The 25,170-nt window shown below is 45.3% G+C and overlaps 4 protein-coding genes across 5 annotated transcripts; 1 reads left to right on the top strand and 3 right to left on the bottom strand.

Moving 5' to 3' along the window:
- Window positions 1-27: 27 nt before the first annotated feature.
- LOC131882981 (coagulation factor X-like) lies at window positions 28-5,004 on the top strand. Of its 2 annotated transcripts, XM_059230306.1 has the most exons (12): window positions 28-174; window positions 259-441; window positions 717-1,040; window positions 1,653-1,723; window positions 1,801-2,068; window positions 2,139-2,342; window positions 2,806-2,895; window positions 2,980-3,166; window positions 4,164-4,408; window positions 4,498-4,661; window positions 4,740-4,836; window positions 4,908-5,004. In XM_059230306.1, exons 2-12 carry the CDS (start codon window positions 357-359, stop codon window positions 4,970-4,972), a joined length of 1,800 nt encoding a protein of 599 aa, XP_059086289.1. In that variant the 5' UTR covers window positions 28-174; window positions 259-356; the 3' UTR covers window positions 4,973-5,004. The 2 variants fall into 2 exon arrangements, with proteins under 2 accessions (XP_059086289.1, XP_059086280.1); XM_059230297.1 differs by lacking the exon at window positions 28-174 and having other exon boundaries at window positions 221-441.
- Window positions 5,005-6,144: 1,140 nt separating this feature from the next.
- On the bottom strand, window positions 6,145-13,792 carry LOC131882960 (protein masquerade-like). Its single transcript, XM_059230257.1, has 8 exons — window positions 13,047-13,792; window positions 10,553-10,887; window positions 10,373-10,481; window positions 8,327-9,391; window positions 7,645-8,173; window positions 7,261-7,538; window positions 7,013-7,167; window positions 6,145-6,865 (listed from the first exon to the last, which is right to left on the bottom strand). The coding sequence occupies exons 1-8, from the start codon at window positions 13,315-13,317 to the stop codon at window positions 6,698-6,700; spliced, it is 2,910 nt and encodes a 969-aa protein (XP_059086240.1). The 5' UTR covers window positions 13,318-13,792; the 3' UTR covers window positions 6,145-6,697.
- A 3,992-nt stretch (window positions 13,793-17,784) lies between these two features.
- On the bottom strand, window positions 17,785-20,206 carry LOC131883007 (DNA damage-binding protein 2-like). Its single transcript, XM_059230336.1, has 2 exons — window positions 18,178-20,206; window positions 17,785-18,114 (listed from the first exon to the last, which is right to left on the bottom strand). Exon 1 carries the CDS (start codon window positions 19,875-19,877, stop codon window positions 18,516-18,518), a length of 1,362 nt encoding a protein of 453 aa, XP_059086319.1. The 5' UTR covers window positions 19,878-20,206; the 3' UTR covers window positions 17,785-18,114; window positions 18,178-18,515.
- Window positions 20,207-21,005: 799 nt separating this feature from the next.
- On the bottom strand, window positions 21,006-23,726 carry LOC131882972 (replication factor C subunit 1-like; the record flags this gene model as incomplete). Its single annotated transcript, XM_059230284.1, is given in 7 exon segments — window positions 21,006-21,598; window positions 21,777-22,037; window positions 22,341-22,495; window positions 22,565-22,768; window positions 22,831-23,028; window positions 23,095-23,502; window positions 23,578-23,726. Coding segments are annotated over 7 exon segments (1,902 nt in total). The 3' UTR covers window positions 21,006-21,069.
- Window positions 23,727-25,170: the final 1,444 nt, after the last annotated feature.

Genomic DNA, 25,170 nt, shown 5'->3' with positions numbered 1-25,170 from the left:
CACTGATATCGTCTTAAGCCGCCAAAGCCACTGCCGCCACCACTGTATGCAGTGGAGTCTTCTAGGCCTTGATTGCATATCGAAGCATGGCACTAAACCCACCATTCTTCACCTTGATCCGTCCATCGAGTTCTGTATTTAGAGGTGATCCGTGCGGGACACGCTGACTACACGGTAATGCTTAGGTACTCGTACCAACCCATTAGATACGTTGCTATGATAGCAAACGCGCACTCAATTCCAGTTCTCTTTTTGCAGCACTCAGTCAAGTGAAGGAGCTCTCAGCCCCAACCGAAAGTCAATCGTATCTTTATTTTCTATTATTATGAGTTCAGTTTAGAGTGTTTTGCAAGAAGATGGTGCTGAAATACCTCGTCATTGCAGTGTGTGTTCTGCACTCATGCCACCCACAACTCTTTCGCTCTGGTCAGAATGGACAAGGTAATGATCTACTACACCATCTTCTTTACCTTTCCAACAGCAAACCATTTTTCATTAATTCATCATTCATTGCAACTTGTAAAAGAATATATATCTCACGCCACTGTGTAGAAACAGTCACAAGTCTCAATCTAGAAAGTGGATGCTGAATGGTCTATTGACTGTCTTGAATAAGCCCCATGCTAATGAAGAAAGAACCAAAAACAATCATCAACGTCCCAGTCTTCATTCAATCATCCTTCTAGCTGCATGTTTTTTTTGCTTTTTTTCACCAGTTCGCGTTGATTTGGGCGGAATCCTTGGGGGCCTCGGACAATTTGGTGGTAGGCCTAATAACAACAACAACTTTAATAATGGAAACCGGCCCAACAACCCCTTGGGAGGTTTTCTGAATGCTCTGGGCGGATTGGTCGAGCAATCCGGCATTCAAGTCGAATTAGCCAATGGCCAAGTCCAAGTGAAACCCGGTGGCAACAACAATAACATCCCTACTACCACCACCACCACCACAACAACAACAACTACACCATCTCCCGTATTCACTCAACCGACAACATCTACGACAAATCAGCCAGATCGACCACGCCAGAACAACAAACGTAATTGAATTGTCACTGAAGCTCTTATCATCTTTTGGGCAGCTCCTCTTGGAGACACTTTCAATCTTAATTTCTATTATGCTCCAATCAAAGGGCATTCATTCATACTTATTCCCATCATTGAGTGACAATCGAGGGCTTGTATTCATTCTCAAGATTTGGGATTTACCCTAACGTTGCCCAATCGGAATCAAACTGCTGGAGTAGCAGCGCAGGCATTGGAGAGTAGATTGGGGAATTCCTCGTTGGCAGTTTTCATGGTTTAATGACTCACTCACCCACTCACTCACTCACCTTGCCCAAGCTGGCTACTACTTGAGGTACGCCGTATGGCAGAGCCGAGACCTTCTGAGCAACAGATACGTCGTCAAAGAGTTCTTTCCCGTCAGACTCGGTAATGGTCTTTTGTTTGATGAACTGGTTTTGAAGCGAGGCATCTTGTTGGTACTTTACGATGTTTTCTGTCTCTACCCACCGTCAACCGACTATCTCATAATCGTACTCTAGGTTAAGGCATAATACACGTTCTCAATGATAGTGATGAGTAGGTAGCTGTTTGTGATATACCGGAGCAAATGCTTTGATTTTCTTCCGTTCACTTATTTGTTTTAGGCTGTATTGACAGAAATATCGAATATCAAGGAGAAGACCTCTCTATTCCGATGAATGGTCGAAGAAATAAGGTGAGGTCACGTGATGTTCGTTGACATATGAATTTCATGTAATATTTTTTAAATCTCATTGCACTCACGTGTTCCAGGTCCGAAACTGGAGAGCGTGCCGCGAAAGTTGTCAGAACACGCCTGCCTGTGAACATTTCGTTTGGGTTAATAGGCGTGAACCCAATCGGAGGCTGCGCCGCTCTTGCTTCTTAAAAAGTTCAAACGTCGGCTCAATCCCAAATGAGAACACAATCTCAGGATCAAGAGATTGCGGTCGAAATGGGGGTGGCAACAATGACGACGACGATGATGATGACGATAACGATGATAATGGTGGACAAGGAAATAACAACGGCAATAGCGAAGGTATGCTCGCCTCAAGTGATCATTCCAAAATCAGATTTGAATAACTCATGAAAGGTCTTATCGTTTTCAGTTTGCCAAACCATTGGTGGACCAGGACAAGGTTCCTTCTGCGTGTTCCCATTCATTTACAATGGGTTTAGCCATAATGGTTGCATCGTCAAGGATGATGCCAATGGTAATCCTTGGTGCTCAACCATGGTCGATGGAAATCAGGTCCATATTGGTGGACAAGGCCGATGGGGAAATTGTCCATCGTCGTGCAAAACAGACTATAGTAAGTTTACTCACTTACTTCTAGTAGTTTAAGCTGTGAACGGGTTTCTTGGCAAAATCAGGCTGCTTTGTTCTGACAGCAAAATAAAAAATTATGAGGGTCGAAATCGAAGGCCAGCCACTTTTATGATATTTGCTGGTAGAAACGTTAGTTTTAAAGTTACGTGCTGAAAAGCAAATGCTTCTATCCGAGAATAAGCCGAAGATACAAATTTGATGTAGCCATTACTAACATTTTTGTCTACCTTCTTTGAATTCCCAAAGCCAGATTTTGGAACCAAATTAATTGATATTGCCAGAGCTTTTGATTTTACTTGGTGCTAATTGTGATGCCAAGAATGGCTCAGGCAATCCAATAGTTTCTCGTCCGTTATAAGTCCATATTTCTAGAAGTCCCTGACATACTGCAGTTTGTTTTTGTTTTTTCTCTATTTCTTTAATTCATGGCACCAACTCGATTTCAGATGGAACTCCCGCTAGGAATGTGGTAACCGTGGCAACTACCACAACCACAACCACTACCACGACAAGAGCTCCTCCAGTTCTCGGCCGAGGTAAGGCCATTCATTTCATCGTCAGTGTACAAGGATCCCAAATCTAACCAGTTTCTACCACACGGCGTTTATTTCGTGATTTAGCTTGTGGTCAAAACGCAAAGCGATTTCAGACGAAAATTGTTGGTGGTCGACAAGCAGATAAGGACGAGTGGCCTTGGCTAGTGGCCATGATTCGCCCCACTACCCAAGCTGAGTCCACTGGACAGTTCTGTGGAGCAGCTTTAATTTCTGAGCAACACGTCTTGACGGCTGCTCATTGTGTTGTTCCGTAAGTATTGTTGGTCATTGTTGGATGTGATGTCACTACCTTGGTCATGGTGCGTCACTGTTCCTTCCATGGCATTTATTTGGCCGATCTGGGAATCAAAGTACATGGACCACTTTCATGGTATCGCTGAGAATGAGTGAAAACTTTCAGGCTACGTGGGGTTTAAGGATTCTCTGTTATTCCAACAAGGTTGAAGGGTTGAGACAAGGTTTGCTCAATTTGCAGGAAGAATAACGAGAACCCTCCAAACCAAACAGGTCAACTCAAACAAAAGAATAACATGCTCGGAACGGGCTCAAATTCATTTCAAGCTTTCTTTCAATTACATGCCAACCAATTAAGAGGCAGCAAGGCCTAACCAAGACGGGAATTTACATTATGAAAATCGGTTTTCATGGATACCATCTAGATTCTTCACAACGCAAAGGAAACTGCCCTTATTTCCATACATGCCTGTTCACGAGGGACTGGAAATTAAGTTTCCCATCTCTAGTGAAGAGAAAGCAGAGAATTGAATATTGGATTGGGAAAAGGTCGTACTATGTTTCTTAAATTGAATCTTTTCTCAATCTAAAATTCACTTCTGAGCTTTAAAACACTGGGCTCTGATTTCGACGCATCAAACGTTAACTTCTACGTAATTGTTTCAAGCCCAGATTATACCTTGAAAACCTCTCATCACAAAAGACAACTACGTATTCAATGACCGTTACTCTCTTTGCATGAAGTTTATTCAAATTTGCATTATACTGATTCAAAATCGCTTTGGTCAAGACACCTTAAACTCATTCGCTTTTTAATGCCTTCTCATTTGAAGAGAAGCTCGGGCAAGTCCTCGGTCTTCTTTTCAAACCCGTGAACATGAAAAGGCGAACTCGTCAGTGGGTGTCTTCACCGAATCAACTTTCTTCAAGCCTCATTTGTATTAAGTTCATACCAAAAAAAGCACCTGCCCTTGAATAAATAGCTATTCTATTTCTCGGCCTTCTTGTTTCAGTTTCACAAAGGAGCAAATCACAATTCGAGTGGGTGAATATGATTTCAAAGAAGAGGGCGAGACACTAAATAGCGACTTCAAGGTTGAGTCCATAAACAGTCATACGGACTACAACTCCCGGACTTTCGAGAACGACATTGCCGTGTTAAAATTGGAAAAGCCCATTACCATCAATAAGTCCGTCTATCCAATTTGTCTGCCAGCACCTGGAACAGATTTCACAAACACGAGGGCTAATGTAGTAGGTAAGATCCTGAGATCAGCTATCAAGCCTGATTTCTTTTACTTATTCCAGCAATTTACCGGTATCTCATGGCCTTTTTTCCTTTCTTAGGCTGGGGTACCATTTATTTTGGTGGGCCGTCCGCCACAGTTCTGCAAGAGGTCGCAATTCGTGTATGGGCCAACCAGGAGTGTGCGGCCAATTATGGTAAACTCAACCGCGAAGTCACCGACAAAATGATGTGTGCCGGGGACGATGGAAAGGACGCTTGTCAGGTAAAGATTGTCGTACGGATCTTTAAGGCTCTCACATTGAAGGAAAGTATGAAGACGTTCGTTCTCTCCTGTGTTTAGGGCGATTCTGGAGGACCCTTGAACTGCTTAAACCAGAGCGATGGGCGATGGGAAGTCTGCGGAGTTGTCTCTTGGGGGGCCCGATGCGCGGAAAAGGGTGAGTTCATTCTCTGTTGATGTTATTGTTGAGCATCTTTTTTTATCCATGCTATTTTTTCTTTCTTATAGATTTTCCAGGTGTTTATACAAAAGTGACAAAGTACCTCGATTGGATTCAAGAAAACATGGTTTAAAGTTGTATTAAATAGAGCTTATTTGATGAGTTTTTTCACGGTCCTGTTTTCTCGCAAAGAAAAATACAATGAGATCCAGGGTTGTTAGAATTCCTGGATTGCGATGTAGGGTATGGCGTTATCAAGTGAATCCCCCGGGAGAGGATTTTTTTTTCATTAGGCAGGATTAGGCCCCTTAAGAATGACAGTATACTAAAAGGACTATAAGGTGCCGTCCTTGGCAAATAGTATGGTATATGTTATTAACAGATACTTATTGATGCAATTCCAGCTTACGAAAATGAATGTGAGACCTATTATCACAATAGTTATTAAGAAAACTCATGATTGGCGCGTTCATTACAATTTTTATGAGACTCATTAATAGAAGGAAGGATGAATACTATACTATTCTTGACAATTGATCCAAACAATGAATTACGGAATAGTTTTCATACATTTTGCTTCAGTGAGCCTAAATTTAACCAAACACGACTGTTTCAAGCTCAAGGGACAAATCTTCCAAGAAATCGGGCTCCCAATTCAGTTCTTATTGATGAACTTAGATAATCATTGCAAATTTTCATTATCGTCAATTCTTCAAAGGGTAAAAATTGAATGAATTGGTGGAGAACACCATCGTTATCACCAATTCTAACAGAAATGAAAAGACCATCAATTACATTAACGCACTTACACGTTGAAATCGAACATTCCTATGATTTTCAATCAAACATGCAAGCTAAGTTCTCGCTTAAGAAACCAAGCCGAATAAACTCGAAGGAATACATGTAGGGAAACCAATCGTTCTCATTTAGCGGTATCTTCTAATAGCCATTACTTGACAGGCTTGAAAAAGCTCAAAGCGATGGCTGACAGGAACACGATTTAGGTTATATTTGAATTGTGAAAAGGCATGTTTAAAATTGATTCAAGTAATGAATCTCGCCAATTTGCTGATGAACAGTAGTAGACCATTACTAAAAATATACACTGAGATGATACGAGTAAACCTAGCAATCCTTCAAAGAGTCAATAACCATTTTGATATAGTAAAATAGATGAAATGATTGTTTTTCTGGCTAATGTTATAAAACCATCGTGCTAGTAAGTCACGGAGAGCCAAAACTCGTGAATGGGCGAAAGTAGGTGTGACAGGCACAAAAGATATGAACATAATGAGACATTCAAACTTTATATTTTCCAATGGTATATTTAGAATTCAAAGACTATTCCTAGCAAGCAACGATAATTCATTCGTATCTAATGTCCTCATTCATTGATCACCTCATTCGCTCGACCGGAATCACTCAATCACACGCCCTCCAAAATATTCAGTACTACAACCATGCGCCATTTGGCAGCACACTCATTCCAGGTGAGAACAAGTGATCAAACAAACCTTCACTACGTCACTCATGTTCATAATGATAATAGTAATAATAATTATAAGAATGATCATAATATGCTGGTTCTTTGTGCCAACTCGTCCCGGTAATTCGGAACATACCCAAATAATAAGACCGCTTCTACTCGCTGCTCGCAAGCAAGGCAGCTCCTCCCTCAACGATACATGAAATTTTGTTCTTGAACAATGCCGAGCTCTCCTTCTGGTGAGAAAGAACCCTTGAACGGCCTCGAAAGCTGCCTTTGAAAATCAGTTTGGAATCACAGTCAGTGTTGGTTGTGCTTGTTGTTGTGCTTGGCTGGCGGTCGGGAGTCAGTTGTAGGGGTGCTCTGCTTCTGTTAGAGATTGTTCACACTAATGATTTGATTGATCCACCCGATGAACGACGATATCTTGACGTACACTCCGGGCACGTCCTGCCTCCCACATCCAAAGCCCCATGAGACCAATCCCGTTAGCTCAAAGTACCCTTGATCTTCACAAACTAGAGGACCGCCACCGTCGCCCTGAAAATGAGAGGTTGCGTGACCGTCACTTTAGGTTGAAATCAATGAACATTGCGTTGGATTGTTAGACTCGACCGGTCGGCGTCTTATCAGAAAAAAGTGAAACCGAGGAGAAATTCAAATAAATTGGATTCATGCTCTGTATACCTGGCATGCATCGTGACCCTCTTCCCCGCCTGCACAAAAGCTACTAGCAGGTAGGATGAAGATTTTTTCGGTGACCGCGTTGATTTTGCGGACGCATTCGTTGTCGTTCACCACAGGAACCACAGCTTCGCGAACTCGAAGGGGAATCGGACCGCCTGAAACGGTGAAACACAAGAACATAAATTGCACTCCGGTCAATGGCTGGGTAGGTACCTTCGAGATTTATGCAAAATTCAAGTGAAACCTACTTTCTCCCATGTATCCATAGCCGGTTACAACACATCTTTTTCCGGCAGATTGGCTCGTTCCTCGAGCGGGCAAACAGGCCAGACAGACACCTTCCTTCAGTGTGGCCTCGCCATGTAACTTCAATAAGGCAATATCATTGTCCAAAGTCTGCGAGTTGTGGTTGTGATGAATGTAAGTGGTGGCCACGCGAAGTGTTTGAGCTCCAGGACTTCCAAACTTTTGAGTCAGGTCATGGTCGCCGACACGCACGTAAATGGCATCTCCAGCTCGAACAATACTATAGAAATGAGGGTGGAGGCCATCATTATGCATATCGACATTGCCATGAAGGAAGCCATGTTTTCTTCCTTTCTTATGTTTATTTGATCTTTTCCGTCACTTACTTCGTGACACAATGGGCAGCCGTGAGTACCCATTGCGTTCCGATGAGGGCGCCACCACAAAGGTATTGGTTCAAGGAATTGATTAGAGCCACTTGCCAACACCAATCCCCGGGAGCTGAGTCATGGCCGCCCACGACCCGCCCACTCCTGTAGGTCCCACGAACTCCACAAACGTACTTATTAGTAACAGGATTGTCGAAGGCTGGTTTTAGGTCAGTTTGCGTGGGTGAAGCGAGCTGATTGTGGTAGTCCGTGTGGTGAAATTCCTGTTGTTGGTCGGCATTCTCGAATTTGTGGTGGTGATGCTGCTGATGCTGCTGCTGGTGCTGTTGTTGCTGATGGTGGTGGTTCTTTTGGAAGTAGTTTCCCTCCAACGAGTTCGCAAAGGTATCATTCCGATCTATCGAGTAAAGAACATTTCGTTGCTCGATTTTCTTCATCTCCTCTTCACGGTCCTTAATGTCGGATTTCGTCGAGCAGCATTGCTTGTCATCTTCACATTGGAAGATATCAGTTAAGGCAGCGTTTCCTGGAACAAAGCAAAAAAGAGAAGGGGTCATTCAACTGAAGTCTTGAACTTTCGTTTTCCAACCATGCAACTCGTTTGCTCAGGCAAGCGAGAAGACGAGAAGAAACTCGAGCTAGCGGGCAATTTGCAATGCGAGCAAGTGAAATCACTTACCAAAGCAGGTGAAGGAAAGGTATGATTTGATGCACGTTCCGGGGCATTCAGGCCTAATGTCTTTGGGTTCTGGGGTCGTGGGCGGAGGTGGAGGAGGACGTCTGGTGGGAGCGGGCAATGGCTGTCTGAATGGAGGTGGTTTTCGTTGAGGTGGAGGAGGACCACCACCGCCAAAAATGGAGCCCAACGAACCCAAGCCCAAAGCTGGACCAAGGACAGGGAGTAGAGAAGAGGCCAAAGAGGCCACGTCCGCTCCACCACCGCCAGACCCGGATCCCCCTGGACCACTGGGCTGCCTCTGGGGGGGTGGAGGTCGACCACCGCCTCCTCCACCCAAAATGGATCCCAAAACAGGCAAGAGTGCGGCAGCCGTTGATCCCGCATCAGAATTCCCAGTGGCGGCATTGAGGAGCGTGCCAAAGATCTGTGTCATGTCAGGGCCCTGAGGGGGAGGTCTCGAGGGTCTTGAAGGAGGCTTAGAATTTGGAGAGCCTTGCTTTTGGATGGCATTCGAGTTTCCACCGCCCACTTTGTCCTTAGACTGGCAACACACGGTTCCCTTTTGACAGCTATTAGTGTTGGGAATGATGGTGCAGACCGCCGACATCATCTGTGGGATGCACACTCCCGGACAGTTCTTGACCGACGGGGCTTGTTTGCGTTTGGGTGGGCCACCATTGGGGTCGAGCTTCTTAGTCATACAACATCGTCCATCACCCGGGCATTTGATGCTCCGATCGATTTCGTCACAAAGCAAAGCAAAGAACCCCGAAACACAAGTGCCTCGGCATGAGTTAGCGGTTGAACTCCTGGGTGGTGAAACTGACGATCTGGGAGTGGTATTCACGGCTCTGGGAGTGGTGCCCTTGGCTACATTGGAGCCAGGCGAGGGCTTCGGGGGTGGCTGGCCATCTTTGGGATAGACAAGTTCTTTGGGCGGGTCCCCGCCGAAATATTGCTTGGCCACACAACACCTCAAGTCAGTCTTACAAAGTCCGTTGATATTGAGAATGGCCTCACAAAACCCTGAGAGCCGCTCCGCTACGCACACTCCGGGGCAAGATTCTAAACCATTGGGAAGAAAAGGGTCACGAATGATTGAGGATGAAATTGTCATACGTTAGCCGTATTTTGCAATTAGGAGCAAGACAGACACTGCTAAGTGAGATCCACTAATAGAGGCACAACTAAACGGTAAGTCAACGTACAACAAAAGGCAAAGAAAGTTTCGGACATTTATTATATTAGTTGGCCTATTCAAGGAGAAACGGCAACTCATCACAATCAGTTCATAGAAAAAGAAACTACAATGGAAGTCGGATCAAATGATAGCTCTGTGGAAGGATATCACCAATTCGATACACTTAATAATATAAGATATGCATGAAAGGGACAGAGGAACGAAGAAGACCTAATTGCACATCCGCCAAGATGAAAACTGGGCGGAACACTTCTTTTACCATGATTGCAAAGGCGGGGCAGACAGAGAAAAAAGGCAGACCTTAAAAGACGTCTTTGTAGATTTGACGACTTTTGACGCATGACACGAACTATCGGATTCATTTGCTCTCGCAGCTCAGGCAAGGATTTAGAAATGTGGGTGTGGGGAACACAGTACACGGTTCTCGGTTCTGTTCTCGGAAGATAAAATCCGGCTGTGAGTTGCGTACGTACATAATCGTACTAATATGGCTGACCATATCATCTTTTTGACAGTCAAATCAATCCTGCTGACATGGATCAGAGAGCTCTTATTAGATCTTTTGCCCTGGGTCAAATTTATACTAGATTGGTTCATGAAAAAACTCATGAAGCCCGCTGCTTCTCTCCTGACCACAAATCAAGGGTTCAGAATCGATACAGGGTGGGTGGGGTTGTGGAGAAGAGTAATATAAATTTGTGTGTCAGAAGGTGCAAGAAAGCAAGCAAAACGAAATCGGTTAGTTGTTCTCTAGGTTGAGAGTGAGAAAAGCCGGTGCAGGCTCATAAGAGAAGAACAGGAGAGGAAGAGCATCACCAACGAAGGAAAATGGCCTTGGAACATACTGAGTGCATCAGAGGTGGGAGAAGAGGAATCAAGTAATTGCTCGTTGCCGTCCACCAACTGGACGTCCGTGTCATCATCGTCAAACTTGTCCACATTCGAGTCCGAGCTCTGTAACAAGAAGGTACCAATTTAATGACAGTGAGTTTCCTACCTGATTTGCTCACAAGTGGGTACGTTACCCTGCGGGTTGTGGTGGTAGCTGTGGTAGTGGTGGTGGTGGTGGTTGAAGCTGGGGTAGTAACAGCAACCTTTTTCTTCGTCGTCGCTTTGGTGGTGGCGGGGGTCGGTTTCTCCGTTGTGGTTGTGGCTTTAGACGGGGTGCCATCCTGGTCATTGTTGGGACTCGCAGTGAGGCCTGGCTTGACATTGTTCCTCTCGACACAGCATCGCATGGACCGACTGGGACACTCGACGCGTTCCAATACGTTGTCACATATCAAACTGGCCAAGGCATGGATGCATTTTCCGGGACAGCTATCCACATCGGCGGTTTGTGTGATGGTTCCTAGTAGGCCTGAAATCCCACCCAAACAAAGTCGTCCGTCAAAGAAGATCGTCGCTTGAATAATTCTATCATGGTTAGCTCAGATTGAGTGCTAGCATCATTGTTATGATGATTGTCGTACAATACGTGAGTGCATAGTGTGTGCGTGTGCTTTGATGAGAAATCCCCACTCAGCCAAAACATGATTCCGCCCATCATTTATTTGTCCATTTGACAGATATGCCTGAATGAAGGGCCCTCGAGGGGCATGGAAAAATTTGAAATTCAACTTTCTTTCTCCCTGGCGTTGGAAACGCTTCATGGAAATTATTCCAAGATTTCGTCATGGTCACGAGTGCTACCCGCCAGCATTGAAGGCCACAAAAGAAGAAAGGCATTCAGATTAGGCACATTTTATCCGACAAATCCAGATTATGCAGACATTTCATCTGCCCAGGAGGCCTGCCTCGCAAATGGCAAATCCGTGCAAGAGCTTCATGAACTGCAAAAGAACTAGTAGGTGCCAAAGAAAGACTTGAAATCATCGAGCCTAATGCCGACAGGATACCCGTGTAAGTGATGGATGGCTTGCCAATAGCCATATCGATATGAATGTCGACCGCAATCTCAAATCGTATGCGAGCAATGAAGGGAATTGTAGGATTCGAAAGATGATGATGGTGATGATGATGATGATGACGATGCTGTACAAACGGCGAATCTCTTTCCCAAGTTGATCTCAGGGTCGTTCAAGTTGAACTCTTTTTCATCAGTTTAGTCTTCTTCTATTGTCACCTTCGGCGAATTATGTACATACTATTTAGACGTAGAGCGCCAAGGTCGCTGTACGTACAACGTCGAGGAAACTTTTAGGAATTCACGTACTACGAATACGACGAGAAATCCGAAGAACGTTTTAGGGAGAAGGCGTGAAAGTTCTTGTCGTTTCCTTTGATCGAATTTGACTTGATAGACTACCGTTCAAAGAGATTGCAGCTTCCAGTTACTATTTTTCATTTTCAAGAACGATGGCAGTGGATGGTAGTGTTCTTTCTACCATGTCAAACCTACTCGTTGTAAGATTGAATTTGCAGCATACTCCCTTCATGGATGGAAATGCTTCTGACAGCGACACAACATAACGTCGAGCTGCACTAGTACGGTCGGCTTGAATGGTTATGAGAGGTCAAATGAAAGTGTACCGGTTAGATGTGGATCTGCAATGGCATCAGGGCATTTCCAATGACCGATGCCTCGTGTGTTCAGCTTGGATAAACACTGAAAGGTGCTCTTTGTCTTTTCAATTAAAGAGGACGTCACACTTTGTACGGTTAGGAGTACGTTGTAGGAAACTTTATTGCCCAATCCTGTTTATTCATTGATTCGAAGAGGAATGTTACAAAAAAGAAACTGGAAGGAAGTTTCTTAATGTTGTGCCTCGAATATTGAAAAGTTCTCACAAATCCGGGCCTCCCCTTTGTAATTCAAATTTCAGGACTCCAGGCTATTCATTCATTTGGTTTCACTGATTCATGACACCGGTATTTGACAAAATATGGTAATGGAGACGCTCGGCATGATTATGTCCCAGCTAATAGATGAATGAATGAATGAAAGAAAAAATTGAATGAATGAATGCCCAATGACAGGGACAATTGTCTCCTTTTCTGTTCCATTGGAAATGGGTCCCTTTTGTTTCGGGACTTAGTTGACAACTGTTGAGCCGGATTAAGGTAAGATTTACGTTAAGTGGCAAAAAAAATGAATGCAACTAAATCACAAGAGAGAACTTCTAACATCAAATGTCAACTAAAAGAGCCATGTTTTCCGTAAGGAAAAACATGCTGGTTTGATAGGTTTGGCCCACGTTCGAGCATAACAAGCGTGATTTGACAGGATCAATACAACATGAGAAGTTCTGTGGTTTGAAGGAAGTTTTCTCCTTTTGATCAAAGGCGATGCGAGTCTTTGTTCATGCATTACGTTTAACAACAAAAATGACTAGGATATCCACTAGAGAGAGAGTGAAAGAGTGAAATCATCGACCAGCATGTTAGCTAACCCCTGCTTGATACTCCCAAGTCTATTTATTTATTTTCAAATTGGGGTGGTTGCTTCTTTTCAATCAACCGCGAAATTCTAATGACAACCAGTAAGTATTGTCAGTTTGTCTTGGACCAATCTCTCACCTGATAAAAGGCCGCCCAGTCCAGGCTGTGGCCTTTGTCTGGCAGGATTTGGATTCTGACCCGCGGGGAGAGGTCTTCTGGGCTCTCCCTCTGACGAGTTTGGCACTTTTACATTCAGAGTCTGTGGCTGTTCGGGCACTTGCTGTTCTGTGTTTTCTTCAATAGGTTCTGTTGGAACATTTTCTTGAGCCCAAATAGGATGGGCAACCGTGGCGACAATCACTAATAGAGTTACAAGAGCCCTTGACGGGGTTGATGCCAAAAGCCGCATTATGGAGCCTCCAACTTGTTCGCTCTGTGGCTGGAAGACTGACCTATTTACCTACTGCCCTATTCACAATTCGCTCTTGGTTTCGTTTTCGCCTGGAGCAATATGAAGAGGAATAAGTCGAGGATGAAAAGGAAGAGGAGGAGGAGGAGGAGGAGCGCAGTCTTAGAACAATGCTGGAGATTTCAATGAGTGGCAATGTAAAAATTGAGTCAATCCTCTCGGCACCATGCACATATTTCAACGATCCTCTCTCACTCGATCGGAGGATATTTCTAGGAGATTTTCATAACACCAACTGATAAAAAAAATCTTGGGATTTTCTCCGTCGGCGCCAACGACGTTGCTTACGCCCTCGTTCTTCGACACGTCCACTCGTCAACCACGATGGTTGCTCGCTCGTCCGTTGGTTTTGTTGATCCGTCCGTCCGTCCGTCCTTCTGTCGGTCGGCCGGTCGGTCCCTCTCTGATTTCAGGTACGTCTTGTGATTCTGGTTCTTGCCGTTCTAGCATGAACTGCTACACTTGGCTGGAATATGAACCGACCTGCAAGCTAAGCGGTTCGAGCCATTTTCAAGCGACCGAATGAAATCCTCGAACATCAGCGTACTGCAGAACATACAGTACCAATACCAGTACCACCCTGTTCATCTGATGCGCGCCAGAAGCTATCGCTAAGCATCACCAAAGAAGATTGTGTCTGATGTCAGTGATGGTCCCCAACCGAATCTAAATGCTATCCATCTCTTTTGCCCTGCGATTGGGCTACCTTTTTCGAGAGGCAACATAACCATCGATCATATTCGCCTTGTCGCCTCCTAACCACTTTTACGAAGAAGGAATCGACGACCCCAGTGAAGAAATTTATTTGATAGCCCGTGAAACCCCGACATGCCAACGCATAAGTTTGACTACAATGCCAAACTTTCAGTTAAAGACCAGTTTGTTTCCTTTATGCCATATCATGTTTTTCGTTTGATGTAGACCTGACCGAGTGAGTGAACAGGGGAGCGAGCAAGGGAGTGAGTGAGTGAATGCGAGAGCGAGGGAAAGGTAACGGGATTTCAAGGAATTTCTTCGTCCAACTCATCGCATACATGCATGGTTCACATGCCTACATACTAGGTATGAGAGGCTGAGCAATGGTGGATCAACCAGTCCCAAGAAGGGCCACACACCACACACATGCATACACACATACACACACACACACACACGTCACTGTTGGTTCAAGGCAAGTACGAGGCATGTGGGGGTTTAAGTACACGACGGAATCCATTGGAATGGGGCGTGAGTGAGCTTGTTGTTGATAAGGCCTGGAAAGAGTCCGAGGAAGCAAGGAACCAAGAAGGGAGAGAAGGGAGAGAAGGAGAGAGGGAATGGTGTTGTCTTTTTGTCTCGCAAAAGAAGGCACCACCGTTCCCTCGGACCTTGCCTCTCCTCCTTTCCTTGCCATCCATGGGTGAGCTGAGATTGATTTAGCTGGTTGTTCTGGTGCGAAAGAGCGACGACCACCACCACGGCTAGGACCACCTCGGGCACTTCGGAATCGGGAAAATCATCGCCAACGAAAGTGCACCCAAACACAACGAGGATGGAATGAGGACTTGCGTTGTTACGTGTTGTGGGTCCATCATCGTTGGATGAGCTGATTCAAGTACGTTGGCCGTGTCAAAACACCCAAGGTAGACAACATCCGAGTAGTGGGAAGAACGGAGAAGACATAGAGCGAGAGCATTTGCTCGATTCTTTATTATGGGAAGATGCGGAGGCCGACTCTCCGACCGAGAGGTGGATGGTTGGTTGGTTGGTTGGTTGGTTGGGTGGGTGGGTGGATGGTTGAGTAGGTGACCCAGTCCCTACCTGGTTGCAGATGGAATGGTTAGGTGGCCAATACCAAAACAACACCGACACTTGTAGGACAAGTCCCTCATAAGCCATTCGAGCCTTTGAATCTTGATTCGTATTTGAAGCTTCAGAAAGCAGGATTTTTGTGATTCATGTAATGTGTAAGTCTGTACATGTGTTATTTATATTGAAATTCGCTTTCAAATCATGGCTGTTTGGCGTTCCAAGCAGCTTCAAAAATGTTGTACGACTCACTAATTGTATGGGCCTTGCGCCGAGAAAAACCTGAAATACCCCAGGAATAGAGACAACGAAATATTGAAGAAGAAGCTCAGGGCGTGAGAGGTACGAACAAATTTCCTACCATAAAAAAGGGTAATGATAATGAGGTTTTTACCCCCCTTTTCTACGTACGCACGTAGTGCAATTCAGATAAATGACAACCTTGGGGCAAGACATGCTCTACTTCCTACTGATCTGGACTCTCGTCTGTTGTTCATTTCGCTCAACACACTTTTGGACTCGGAGAGAATGACGATACTTGATTATAACGGGAAACAGTAGAGGTCAAAGTCGCCAGATTTAGACCGACTAAAATCTGTCTTCATCCACCATTAACAGTCAAGCCTTGAGTGAGCTTCAAGTGCTTTGCATGTGGTAACCTTTGATCACGCCGAGTCTCGAATAATTGGTGTACCCAAGTAAAAAAGCGAGGAGAGTTGATGGTTTTCATCATTAATTTGCGGCAAAATCAAACAACTTTGTGGCATTGATAGTTTTTCTTGGGTCGTGCTCGATCCTCAGTTTTGTGCACGTTTTCGAGGTGAAATTTTCCCAGGACCCATTTAAATTAGATGCATCCATGTAGGTTTTTCACTTTTCTTTTATCTCCTTAATTTTCCATTGTGAACCTTGCAAAGATTTTAGGCAATATATCAAACCAGGCCGTCCGTCGGGCATCCATCCCCACTGAAAATCGGCAGCACCTTCCTCACGTTCTCCGTCTTCTTCATTTTGGTCGGTTCTTTCTCTTTTCCCGTCCGTCTTGTTCATACCTGTTCCTCAAATCTGGTCATATATGTAGGATGAAAGTTTCTTGACCCCAGCCCATCCATGCGAGTTCACAGAACGAGTCTCGGACACCAATGATATCTCCTTTGAGGCTCGTCGGCCACCAAGATGGAGGATGGACTTTCTTTCTTTCCACTTTGGGCCGGTACTGGATTACAATGCAACAATAAAGTCGAACGCCGTAATCAACGCTTAGAATTCACACCAAAACCAGGCCAATTCGCGTACGCCGTGTGTGAACTAAGATAAGCGAATGCAAAGAGCAGAGGTTGCACAGCAAAGGAGGGATTCTTAGGATCTCCCACGTTAAGTTCCGTTTCAGAAGGTCTTTACGATGGAATCATCAATACTACATAATTGTTTCATCTGCTTCTTCTCGGCCTTTCATGGTCTGAAATTTGTCCTAGAGCCCAGTCCAGTGGAGTCCGGACAGGTTCAAGGAATGTTCTCTCGATTGAATCTGATTAGCCCGAAGTCTTCTCGCCGGCTGATCTGTTCGTTTGTGTCAGATGGTTCATTCAAAAAAAAACACCCGACCTAACAACTGGACGCTAAGATTTTCGAGTTCTTGGGGATAAGCAAGAGGAAAATCGATCGTTTAATGCATTCACAACACATTGTAGGGTTTTGGTACACATTTGAAGGGATTGCTTACGAAACTACATTACATGAGGGATTGACAAAACATCTGTGACAAGCTCCCATTCAAGATGTCTATTTGTTTCTTACGAAACCTGAAGAGCTCTCTTACTTGGGGCCTGCCACATGATGATCTGGGTGTCCCAATGAGGAGATAGTTCTACTCACAGCCATCATTAATTATCACCTAACCCTCGGGAATGACTGCACTTTCGCCCATGGCAGCTCAGCTTTTAGACTGAAACTCGTGTTGAAATTTAAGCTTGGACTCGGCTGGACTAGGGTCAAACCAAGGGTAACAATATGAAAAGCAAACGCTCTGCCAGCACACTGTGGTTGTTAGCCTTTGCCAATTTTTGTCACAAATAAACTGGGGACTTTTATTTTTATGACAAAAAACACACTAATCAATATAATTGTTTGAGACTTGCCAGGCTCTTGAAACCAGCTATCACATCGTCCATTTACAGTTCCAATAGGGCAGAGTCGTGTTTGTATCAGTTTGGTTCTCCATTTGTGGGCGTGGTTTGGGTCTAAAAGTTTTTCTTGAGAATGGGTGGAGAGGAACCGATTATTTCATTTATTACCTCGGCTTGATCTCGTTGAATCCCTATTATGTTGACGCCACAAAAGCGCACATATCCAAGTAAAATCAACACCCTCGCCACGATAAAACCTCCACTACAGACAAAAAAAAGGATCTCACATGTTACTTTTCATACGTACAAAAGCTCAGGAATCAGCCTTTTAATGGAAAAGACTTGCAATTCAATTTTGATTCAGAAAAATCACAGAGCAAAAAGTCTCTGATTCAGCAACAAGAGACTCGTAAGAATCGAGAAACCTTTTTAGGACGCGTTTACTAATCCACTAAATAGATGTCTATTTACAAAGAAACCATACACGTAATGATGGCAATTGAAACGTTCTTTGTTTTTTAAGTCGCAATTCAAAATCTGCCATATTTCAGGAATTTTAAAAATTCGGATAATCGGACCAAAATGTTGCTTTTCGATCATGGCGATAGATCAATGTCAATAACGAAACACCATTATTGATGTGGAATTCAGTACCACTGCAAGTTGATCAGACTTTCCATATGGTGTTGGTCGAATCGGTGGCATCTGGGCATCTGGGTTTGGACGATCTTCGACAGCTATAGTAATTAGCCTTCACCTTGGCGAGAGAATTTCATCTACAACATCTTAGTCCGGGTCGTTCGCTGATGTTCAGACTGAGAATCTGCCCCAAGCGTCAGTTACAATTCCATTCCAGCAGGGGATAAGATATGTTGTAATTGCTCACCTGGATGGGCCCATTCGCTTTGAAATGGAGGTGAGTTGACCTCATTCATTCGTTCGCCGTCGGAACCCCCTCAGATGCCTCAGATATCACGCACTTATTTCAAGATGAAGACGGTTATGATGGACAATAAATGGGAGTGGACCTTGAAATGGGAAGGATTCATGATCACATCTGCTTGCCGGGTGTCAGACGATTGTTCGGGAGACATGACGGCATCGAGATTCCACATGGATGGCATCCATTCGGGAATTTGGGAAACAAATAATTTTATTAAACTTCGTCTCAATGAGCGTCAGACAATACTGATATCAAGGATCACACAAAATTTGGCAGTTCCGCTAGGTACGGGTCTTCTTCTTGTTTTTGGCTCGTTTCGGGCGATGTTCGGGCCATTCTTCGACCATGAGATCCTTAATGTTGCTCTCAGTCTCTTTGTACAATTTTTCATCCATCTCGAATTTGGGTTTGGGCTTCCAGATCAGGACCGTGGAGGACATGCCTGAGAGCATGGCATCCCCCGAGGGCGAGAACAAATTCAGACTGATGATGTTGTTCATGCCCGGTTGAGTGAGTTGGAACAGCATTTTCCCGTCATCAGGATCGATAAAATCCACCGAGCGTTGCTCACCGGCTTCATACCCCGGAAATTGGTCGTGCGGGTAGCGTCCGGCCAACACAATGTCCGCCAAAGGATGCCACGTGGCTTTAATAGGGGTGAGATGCTGAAATTGCCGATGAGGATGAGGTATGAGGCGTTCGAGATCCCAATGAGGCGAGCGATACACCCGCAGTTGGCTGTGCTGGTCAGTGGTGAGAAGACGGGTCCCATTCACAGGGTTGAAATAGGCCGAGTTCACGGGCTTGTCATGCTCTAAAGAGGCCAAGGCGCTCTTTCGGTCCTTGATGTTTCGAATATCCCAGACTTTGACAGAATTATCCACCGAGGTGGAAATCAAGAGGTACGGCTCTCGCGGGCTGAATTGGAGATTAGTGACCTTCTTGGGATGAAGCCGAGAACGCCAAACCACTTCTCCGTCCTTGGTCATTAACGTGACGAAGCCCTTGTTATCACCGGTTATAACCGTGCCCCCGGTAAAGGACACATCGAACGAGGTATACCAATGCTCCCAGTCGTCGGTGCTCAAGAATACGCGGCTCTTTTGACCCACGAAATCCTGAACGGCCATTTTCCCGTCAATCGAACATGTGTAAAGGCGGCAATCGTTCTCAATATCAAATTTCATGGCCAATATCGACCCACCCGGTCCTCGACCCGGTTCTAAGTTCTGGAAGTTGTCGGCTTGATAGTTCCACAGCATGATATCGCCCCATTTCGAGCCCACGGCACATAATGAGGGCGAGCTGGGATGCCACGCCAGGGACGTGGTCCGGGTGTCGAAGGGCGTGACCGACTTGAACACGCCATAGTGTGAGATTTCTTCGATGATGGGCAGGCGAGAGAAGCGTTCCAAATTGAAATGGCCCACCAGGCCATGGCCGTGACCTTGCAGGACTCCCACTAAATGAGCGGGAGGTCGGACCCGATTCCGCGAACACAAGGACGATGGACCAGATGGGAGCGGCTCATTCTCCACATCCTCATCGATTTTGGACTTTGCTTTCTTGGCCGCATTCTTAGCCCGAATGGGCTCATTGTTATTGATGCGGGTCAGTTGAGCAGCCTTACGTTTGGGACCCATACTCGAACCTTTGCCGTTGAGGCTGGGATCAGGGCATATTTTGAAGCCCGAGGGCGTCACAAATAAATTGCGTAACGGACACAATTACGCCTGATTTCTCAGAAGAGTTGGTCAGTGATCTGCTGGACAGGTGCGGGGGGCGGCGGGTCGGATTTGGTTACCAAATGCCATCTAAGCCATTGACTAGAATATCAACCGGATTGAGGTGGCCTGTTCTTCGCAGATAGCCATGATCCGATGGCGGGTTTTCAGGGGAGTTTCGAGTCGTCGGGTCCAGTCCAGACGAAGGATGTTTTGATTATGGTGAGAGGTTGTGTGAGAGCAGTCCAAGAAAAAAGTGCGGGAACTGGATGGTCGTCGATGGACGTTGGACGATGTACGTACGTAGCTTCTTCATGTGGCCAACTTAGAGCATCACGCTTTCAAGGACTCGGCACTCACTCAACTTCTCTTACGAACTTGATGGGCTCATGTTCCTCATTACAGCCTTTTTCTTTTATCTCCACCAAAAGCCATTCAATTTTAAGCCCTGAAGCTTTCTTGAACCCAACAATTTTTTCCACACCAATTCGAGTCAAATTATGTTCTGCTCTCAAAGGGGCCCAAACCGATTAAAATACACAAAGTTGTTTCTTCAAGCCATGGTCATCTGACTCTCAGTGATAGTGCTTCATTACTTGGCTTGAAATTTTGGTGCTGCCGAACCTCTAGCCTTTGTCGACCAAGTTGGCAATAGTGAAAGTGGATGGGATGAGGCGGAGTATTGAAGCAAACTCTGTGTTTGACGCCAACATACTTGCATGGTGGTATTTTGATATGCACTTCTAAACCAGAGTCAGTCTGATCCTAATCAGGTCACACCTCAGCATCCGTACCTGGAGAGACGCCAGACGCACATTGTCAAGACGTTGTGGATAATCATGTCCTCTGACTCCTGACCCAAAGCGTGAAATTTCCTTCGTATTCACCCGATAGCAATGATGTCCTTCTTGAAAGGACCTTTTGAAAGCATGCTCAAAAGAAAAACTCACGCAACCTTTGAAACTGCCTCTTGGAGACCACTGATTACCGTCTACAATCCGAAAAGTTGAACGATCAAGATGCACTGCATAAGTCATGATGTGATAGTTATGTCAAAAAAAGATAATTCTGGTCTTTATTTGACACTGTTCCAAGCTTAAAAAATAGAATTTCATTTTTTGCCCCTTCCACGGGCCGTGCCTTTCCCTCGACTAGTGGTAGCTTTGCCTCCACGAGCGCTTGACGACGTGGCCCCACTCTCCGATTTACCCTTGGTTGGTTTCTTCGGTTTCGCTTTTATCATAGCGTCTTTCGAGATATCATCATCATCCTCGTCATCGCTCTCTCTCTCGTCATCTTCCTCCAATGCCTCCGGATTTATCTCAACGGAAGTCGCTGCCGATTTACCTTTCTTCAGGGATCCAATAGCATTTGAATAGGGCAGAACGATCTCTTTGTTGTAAGCTCGAGTGAAAGCAGCCTTGGTCTTGGAATCGACATACTTCATTGGGTTATCTTGACCTGGCCACTGACCGATTTCTAGAATATTGTCCAAATCTTCTCTCAAGAGGGAATACTTCTTCATCACTTCTACGGATTCGGGAATGCCCTCCGAGCCTTTAAGTAACATGGGATTTACAATCGCTCCGCGTAGAAACTGGGAGAACTCCATATTCATGGCTTGCTTCGTTACACCCGCACTGAAAATAGTCCAAACGTGCTCAAAGTGATATCTTGAAACCGCTCCTTTGACGTCGCATCATACATGAGAACTAACGAATGAAGATGGTTATAACCACCAGACTCTAAATGATCCAAAATATTGTGCTCTACTTTTTTATAATACGATTTACAACCACCATTCTCAATGGAACTTACCTCAGCCTTGTGTGCATTTGAAGCTCCTGCAAAATCCGGTCGAATTTATTTTGTTTCGAATATTTTCCAAACCATGTTGGAAATTGGGGCTGACCCGACATGTAGCCCGACATATATTCCCCAGGAATCACGCTCGAGAACATGGCTTGGATGGGCAATAGATTCCAAGCGTTCCGTGATCGAATCGCTCCACTTGTCAAGTCACCATCACAGAATGAATCCGCTGCTTTACTAACCAGGTCCATCGTGGCTTTGGGATCACTGAAATATTGTCAAAGAACAATAAACGTCTCAAGGTTAATTAGACCTTCTTTGCAGAACCTATCGATTGTCATCTACCGTGTTAAGGACCAAACTAATTTCAATTTACACCTCATATCGTCAAGGGATGGTTGAGCGGATCTACTTTTGCAGTTTTATTTTCAAACTCAGATCTGAACACTGAATCAGCATAACACCTAGTAGAGCTGGAAAAAACCTTGACCGTGAGATAGGAGGTCCAAAAAGCTGAGATAGAGCGCCCTTATGGAACATACTTGTTACTGCATACTCTTGGGTGCTTACCCTTTGGCCGCTTTGGGAACATGAAGTAGATAGTTTTCTTGTGTAAACAAGGGACCCAGACTGTAATCTTGGAAGAACAAATCTGATTTGTCCATGAGCGACATGCCTTCTTGCTCTTTGGCGCTAAACACTCTCCGCACCACATCAAAAGGACCCTAAACAAAGAGCAAATCACCTCTTTACTTGGAAAGAACAACCGTCTGGGGAGCCATGACAACGTTTACCACTTTGATGGAGGTTTTCTTGGATCGATCTGCTTCAGTTTTGGCTTCGGTGCCCGTCATCTTGATGGAACTCTCCCGCGCTTTAATGAGGGACAAGTGATGGAGCACTTGCCGCACATCTTGATTACAACCGGCAATCACTTCAGTCAAGGCATCCGGCGTGATGTTAATTTTTTCTTTAAATATGATCGACATCATGGCACCCTAAAAAACCACTCATCAACTTTAGGTCCAGTCCGTTGACCCCAATACGAAATAATCCTGACTTTAATCTGTTCGACGCGCGGGCGTTGAAATCGCAAATCGAAACAATAGTTGGCCAAGCTACGAATTTTCTGATGGTTTCGATCGTTACACATGCAAATCACGGGTATTTGAGATTTCTTGACCAACTGGATGAGTTCAGCTATGCCGCCTCGATCTTCGTTGCCTGCCATGCCGTCCACTTCGTCCATCAGCAAGACCTTAAACGATAATCATCCGATTTAGGGTGGCTCTCCTCTCACCTCCCAGCGTCTCTGAGAGCTCACCCGTTTTTTGGAACCGGAGGCCAAAGAGGTGTTGCTCATGGCCACGGCCACATTCTGTTCCAAGAGCTTTTTCGAGCGGGCGTCCGAGGCGTTCATCTCCATGACATCAAAGCCCAGTTCTCGACTGACCAAGTAGGCGGTGGTGGTTTTGCCCACCCCGGGGGGACCCGACAACAGGGCCATCTTGGCCCAGGCCCCCGTATCGGACGTGGCGTTCCAGGGCGGAGGGCGGGCCGGGGGTTTGGCCCCGCCTAAGTGGTAACGCGGCCAATGTTGCAACCAAGTCTGAAGCTTGCGCAGGTTGCTTTTCTCGCCCTGTTGGCCGATGACGTGCTTTAAATTTACGGGCTTGTACTTATCCACCCATAGCTGCGAAGGCCGCGCCGGATCTTCCAACAAGGCCGAAGGCTGCAACAACACAAATGAATAAATGAACACCAGCTCCTATGGGCAGCTACCTCAAGGTCTCAGATTGAGTCGGACTTCAATTTTGAGGCGTTTGGCGGCGGGTGAGGCGGCCCCCGGATGAGCGGCTCGATGATCCCGTTTGGTGTCTTTAGCCGGCGGAGTGCTGACCACGGGTCGGTGGGTGGTCTTGGATCGGATATCCCGTGTGGCTCCGGGCATCATGCCTGCCGGTCTGCCGATGGGTTGGTTGGTGGCCTGGAACAGGGCACTGATTGAAAAAGAGAGCGGCCTTCACGTGAATCTTGGCTTGTCCCGGGGGTTGGTATCGTTGTTATTCGAGGTTGAGTGAGTAGGATTTGTGGCGCCAAGAGTGTCTACCATAGATAACTTCATATATGGTTTTCTATGGTGTCTACCCACGGCGCAACCCAGGGGACTCCCATATAGGCAGTGGATAGGAACCTCGAAGAAGTGACGTGAGCCGAGGATTTCAGGGTAGCCATGCTCAAGAGGTTCTTGATTGGATTCTCAGTCTAGTCGCCGGCAGTCCAGTCCGGCGGCGCTATTCAAAACACATTTCATGCATGCGTTTTGGGCGGTGGGTCGTTGAGGCACTAACAAGGGCCCTTATTTGCAACGTCACACGGCTCAAAGAAAACGGGAAGAGGCTCGGTAGATTGCTACATAAACTGCTCTTGCCTTGCCTTGAACGCAATTGCTTTTCCAGACATTATGTGACCCAGGGCATTAATTATAAATAAGATTTTGATAGAATTAGCCAAAAATAACACCAACGCATTATAATTCAATATAAAGGAATTGGCCCAATCGGCCCTTTATTTGCTAGAGGCTGGATGACAAAGCGCCCTCTGGAGTGCAGAACGTAAAACATATTTCGTGCAGCGTACGGGGACTATTAGCTGATCATAGCTGGATTCTTCGTTGATCAGCTTACCCCTCTCGTCTCACCATTGAGACGACTGCCACAGTGGTTCAAAAGCCTTTTTGAATTCCAACAGATATATCCAAGCAAATCTTGTTAGCTAATAGCCATATGCGCGACAAATTTGGGCCAGATTTCAATAAATGAACCAAGTCAAAATAACTTCTTATGGTTTTTGTAAGGAAGAAGACTGTTGAGATGGATATGCGCATTTTTCTCAATACCTGATGAGCTTTTTTGACCACCGTGGTGAGACGGGTGAGACGAGACGAGAGGAGACGACCGTGTCCAAGAATCCAGCTCATATTTATTTTGCGGGAATAGTTATGGACAATCGACAGGAGAACGCTGGCGTCAAATGGGGATACTTTGCTTTCCAGCGCTATCGGAAAAATAGTTTTTGATTTTCGTCAAACTAGTTTTTGATCGTAAAAATGCGCCCAAAATAAGTTCCGAAAACGAAGGGATAAGTTATGCAAAAGTGAAATGCGTTTCGAAATTCACATATCCTGGTGGTCTTCCGGGCAAAAATTGCTTCATGTTATTTGTCACGAACTTCTTGCTCTTTGGGGTGAGTCTTGTCCTGAAATCAACGAAAAATTGAATTTCTAAGTGAGGTTCATATTTTGAAGCACCTTAAATTCATGAATGGTTGGTAAAATCAATTTTTGGCATGATTCATAAAAAAAGCTAAAATACATCTTCAGTTACTTATCGATGCCAAA

Source organism: Tigriopus californicus, chromosome 1 (assembly GCF_007210705.1).
Source record: "Tigriopus californicus strain San Diego chromosome 1, Tcal_SD_v2.1, whole genome shotgun sequence".
NCBI classification, from domain to species: Eukaryota; Metazoa; Arthropoda; class Copepoda; order Harpacticoida; family Harpacticidae; genus Tigriopus; species Tigriopus californicus.
Note: the sequence above shows the minus strand (reverse complement) of the source record. Positions and strands in the feature narration are given on the sequence as shown.

Coding starts and splice junctions, on each gene's coding strand:
- LOC131882981 (XM_059230306.1), top strand. CDS start 357: ATGGTGCTGAAATACCTCGTCATTGCAGTGTGTGTTCTGCACTCATGC. Junction 2,069..2,138: donor TAACAACGGCAATAGCGAAG/GTATGCTCGCCT, acceptor TATCGTTTTCAG/TTTGCCAAACCATTGGTGGA. Junction 4,409..4,497: donor CACGAGGGCTAATGTAGTAG/GTAAGATCCTGA, acceptor TTCCTTTCTTAG/GCTGGGGTACCATTTATTTT.
- LOC131882960 (XM_059230257.1), bottom strand. CDS start 13,317: ATGCGGCTTTTGGCATCAACCCCGTCAAGGGCTCTTGTAACTCTATTA. Junction 10,888..13,046: donor ACTGGGCGGCCTTTTATCAG/GTGAGAGATTGG, acceptor GTGGGATTTCAG/GCCTACTAGGAACCATCACA. Junction 7,168..7,260: donor CTATGGATACATGGGAGAAA/GTAGGTTTCACT, acceptor TCACCGTTTCAG/GCGGTCCGATTCCCCTTCGA.
- LOC131883007 (XM_059230336.1), bottom strand. CDS start 19,877: ATGGGTCCCAAACGTAAGGCTGCTCAACTGACCCGCATCAATAACAAT.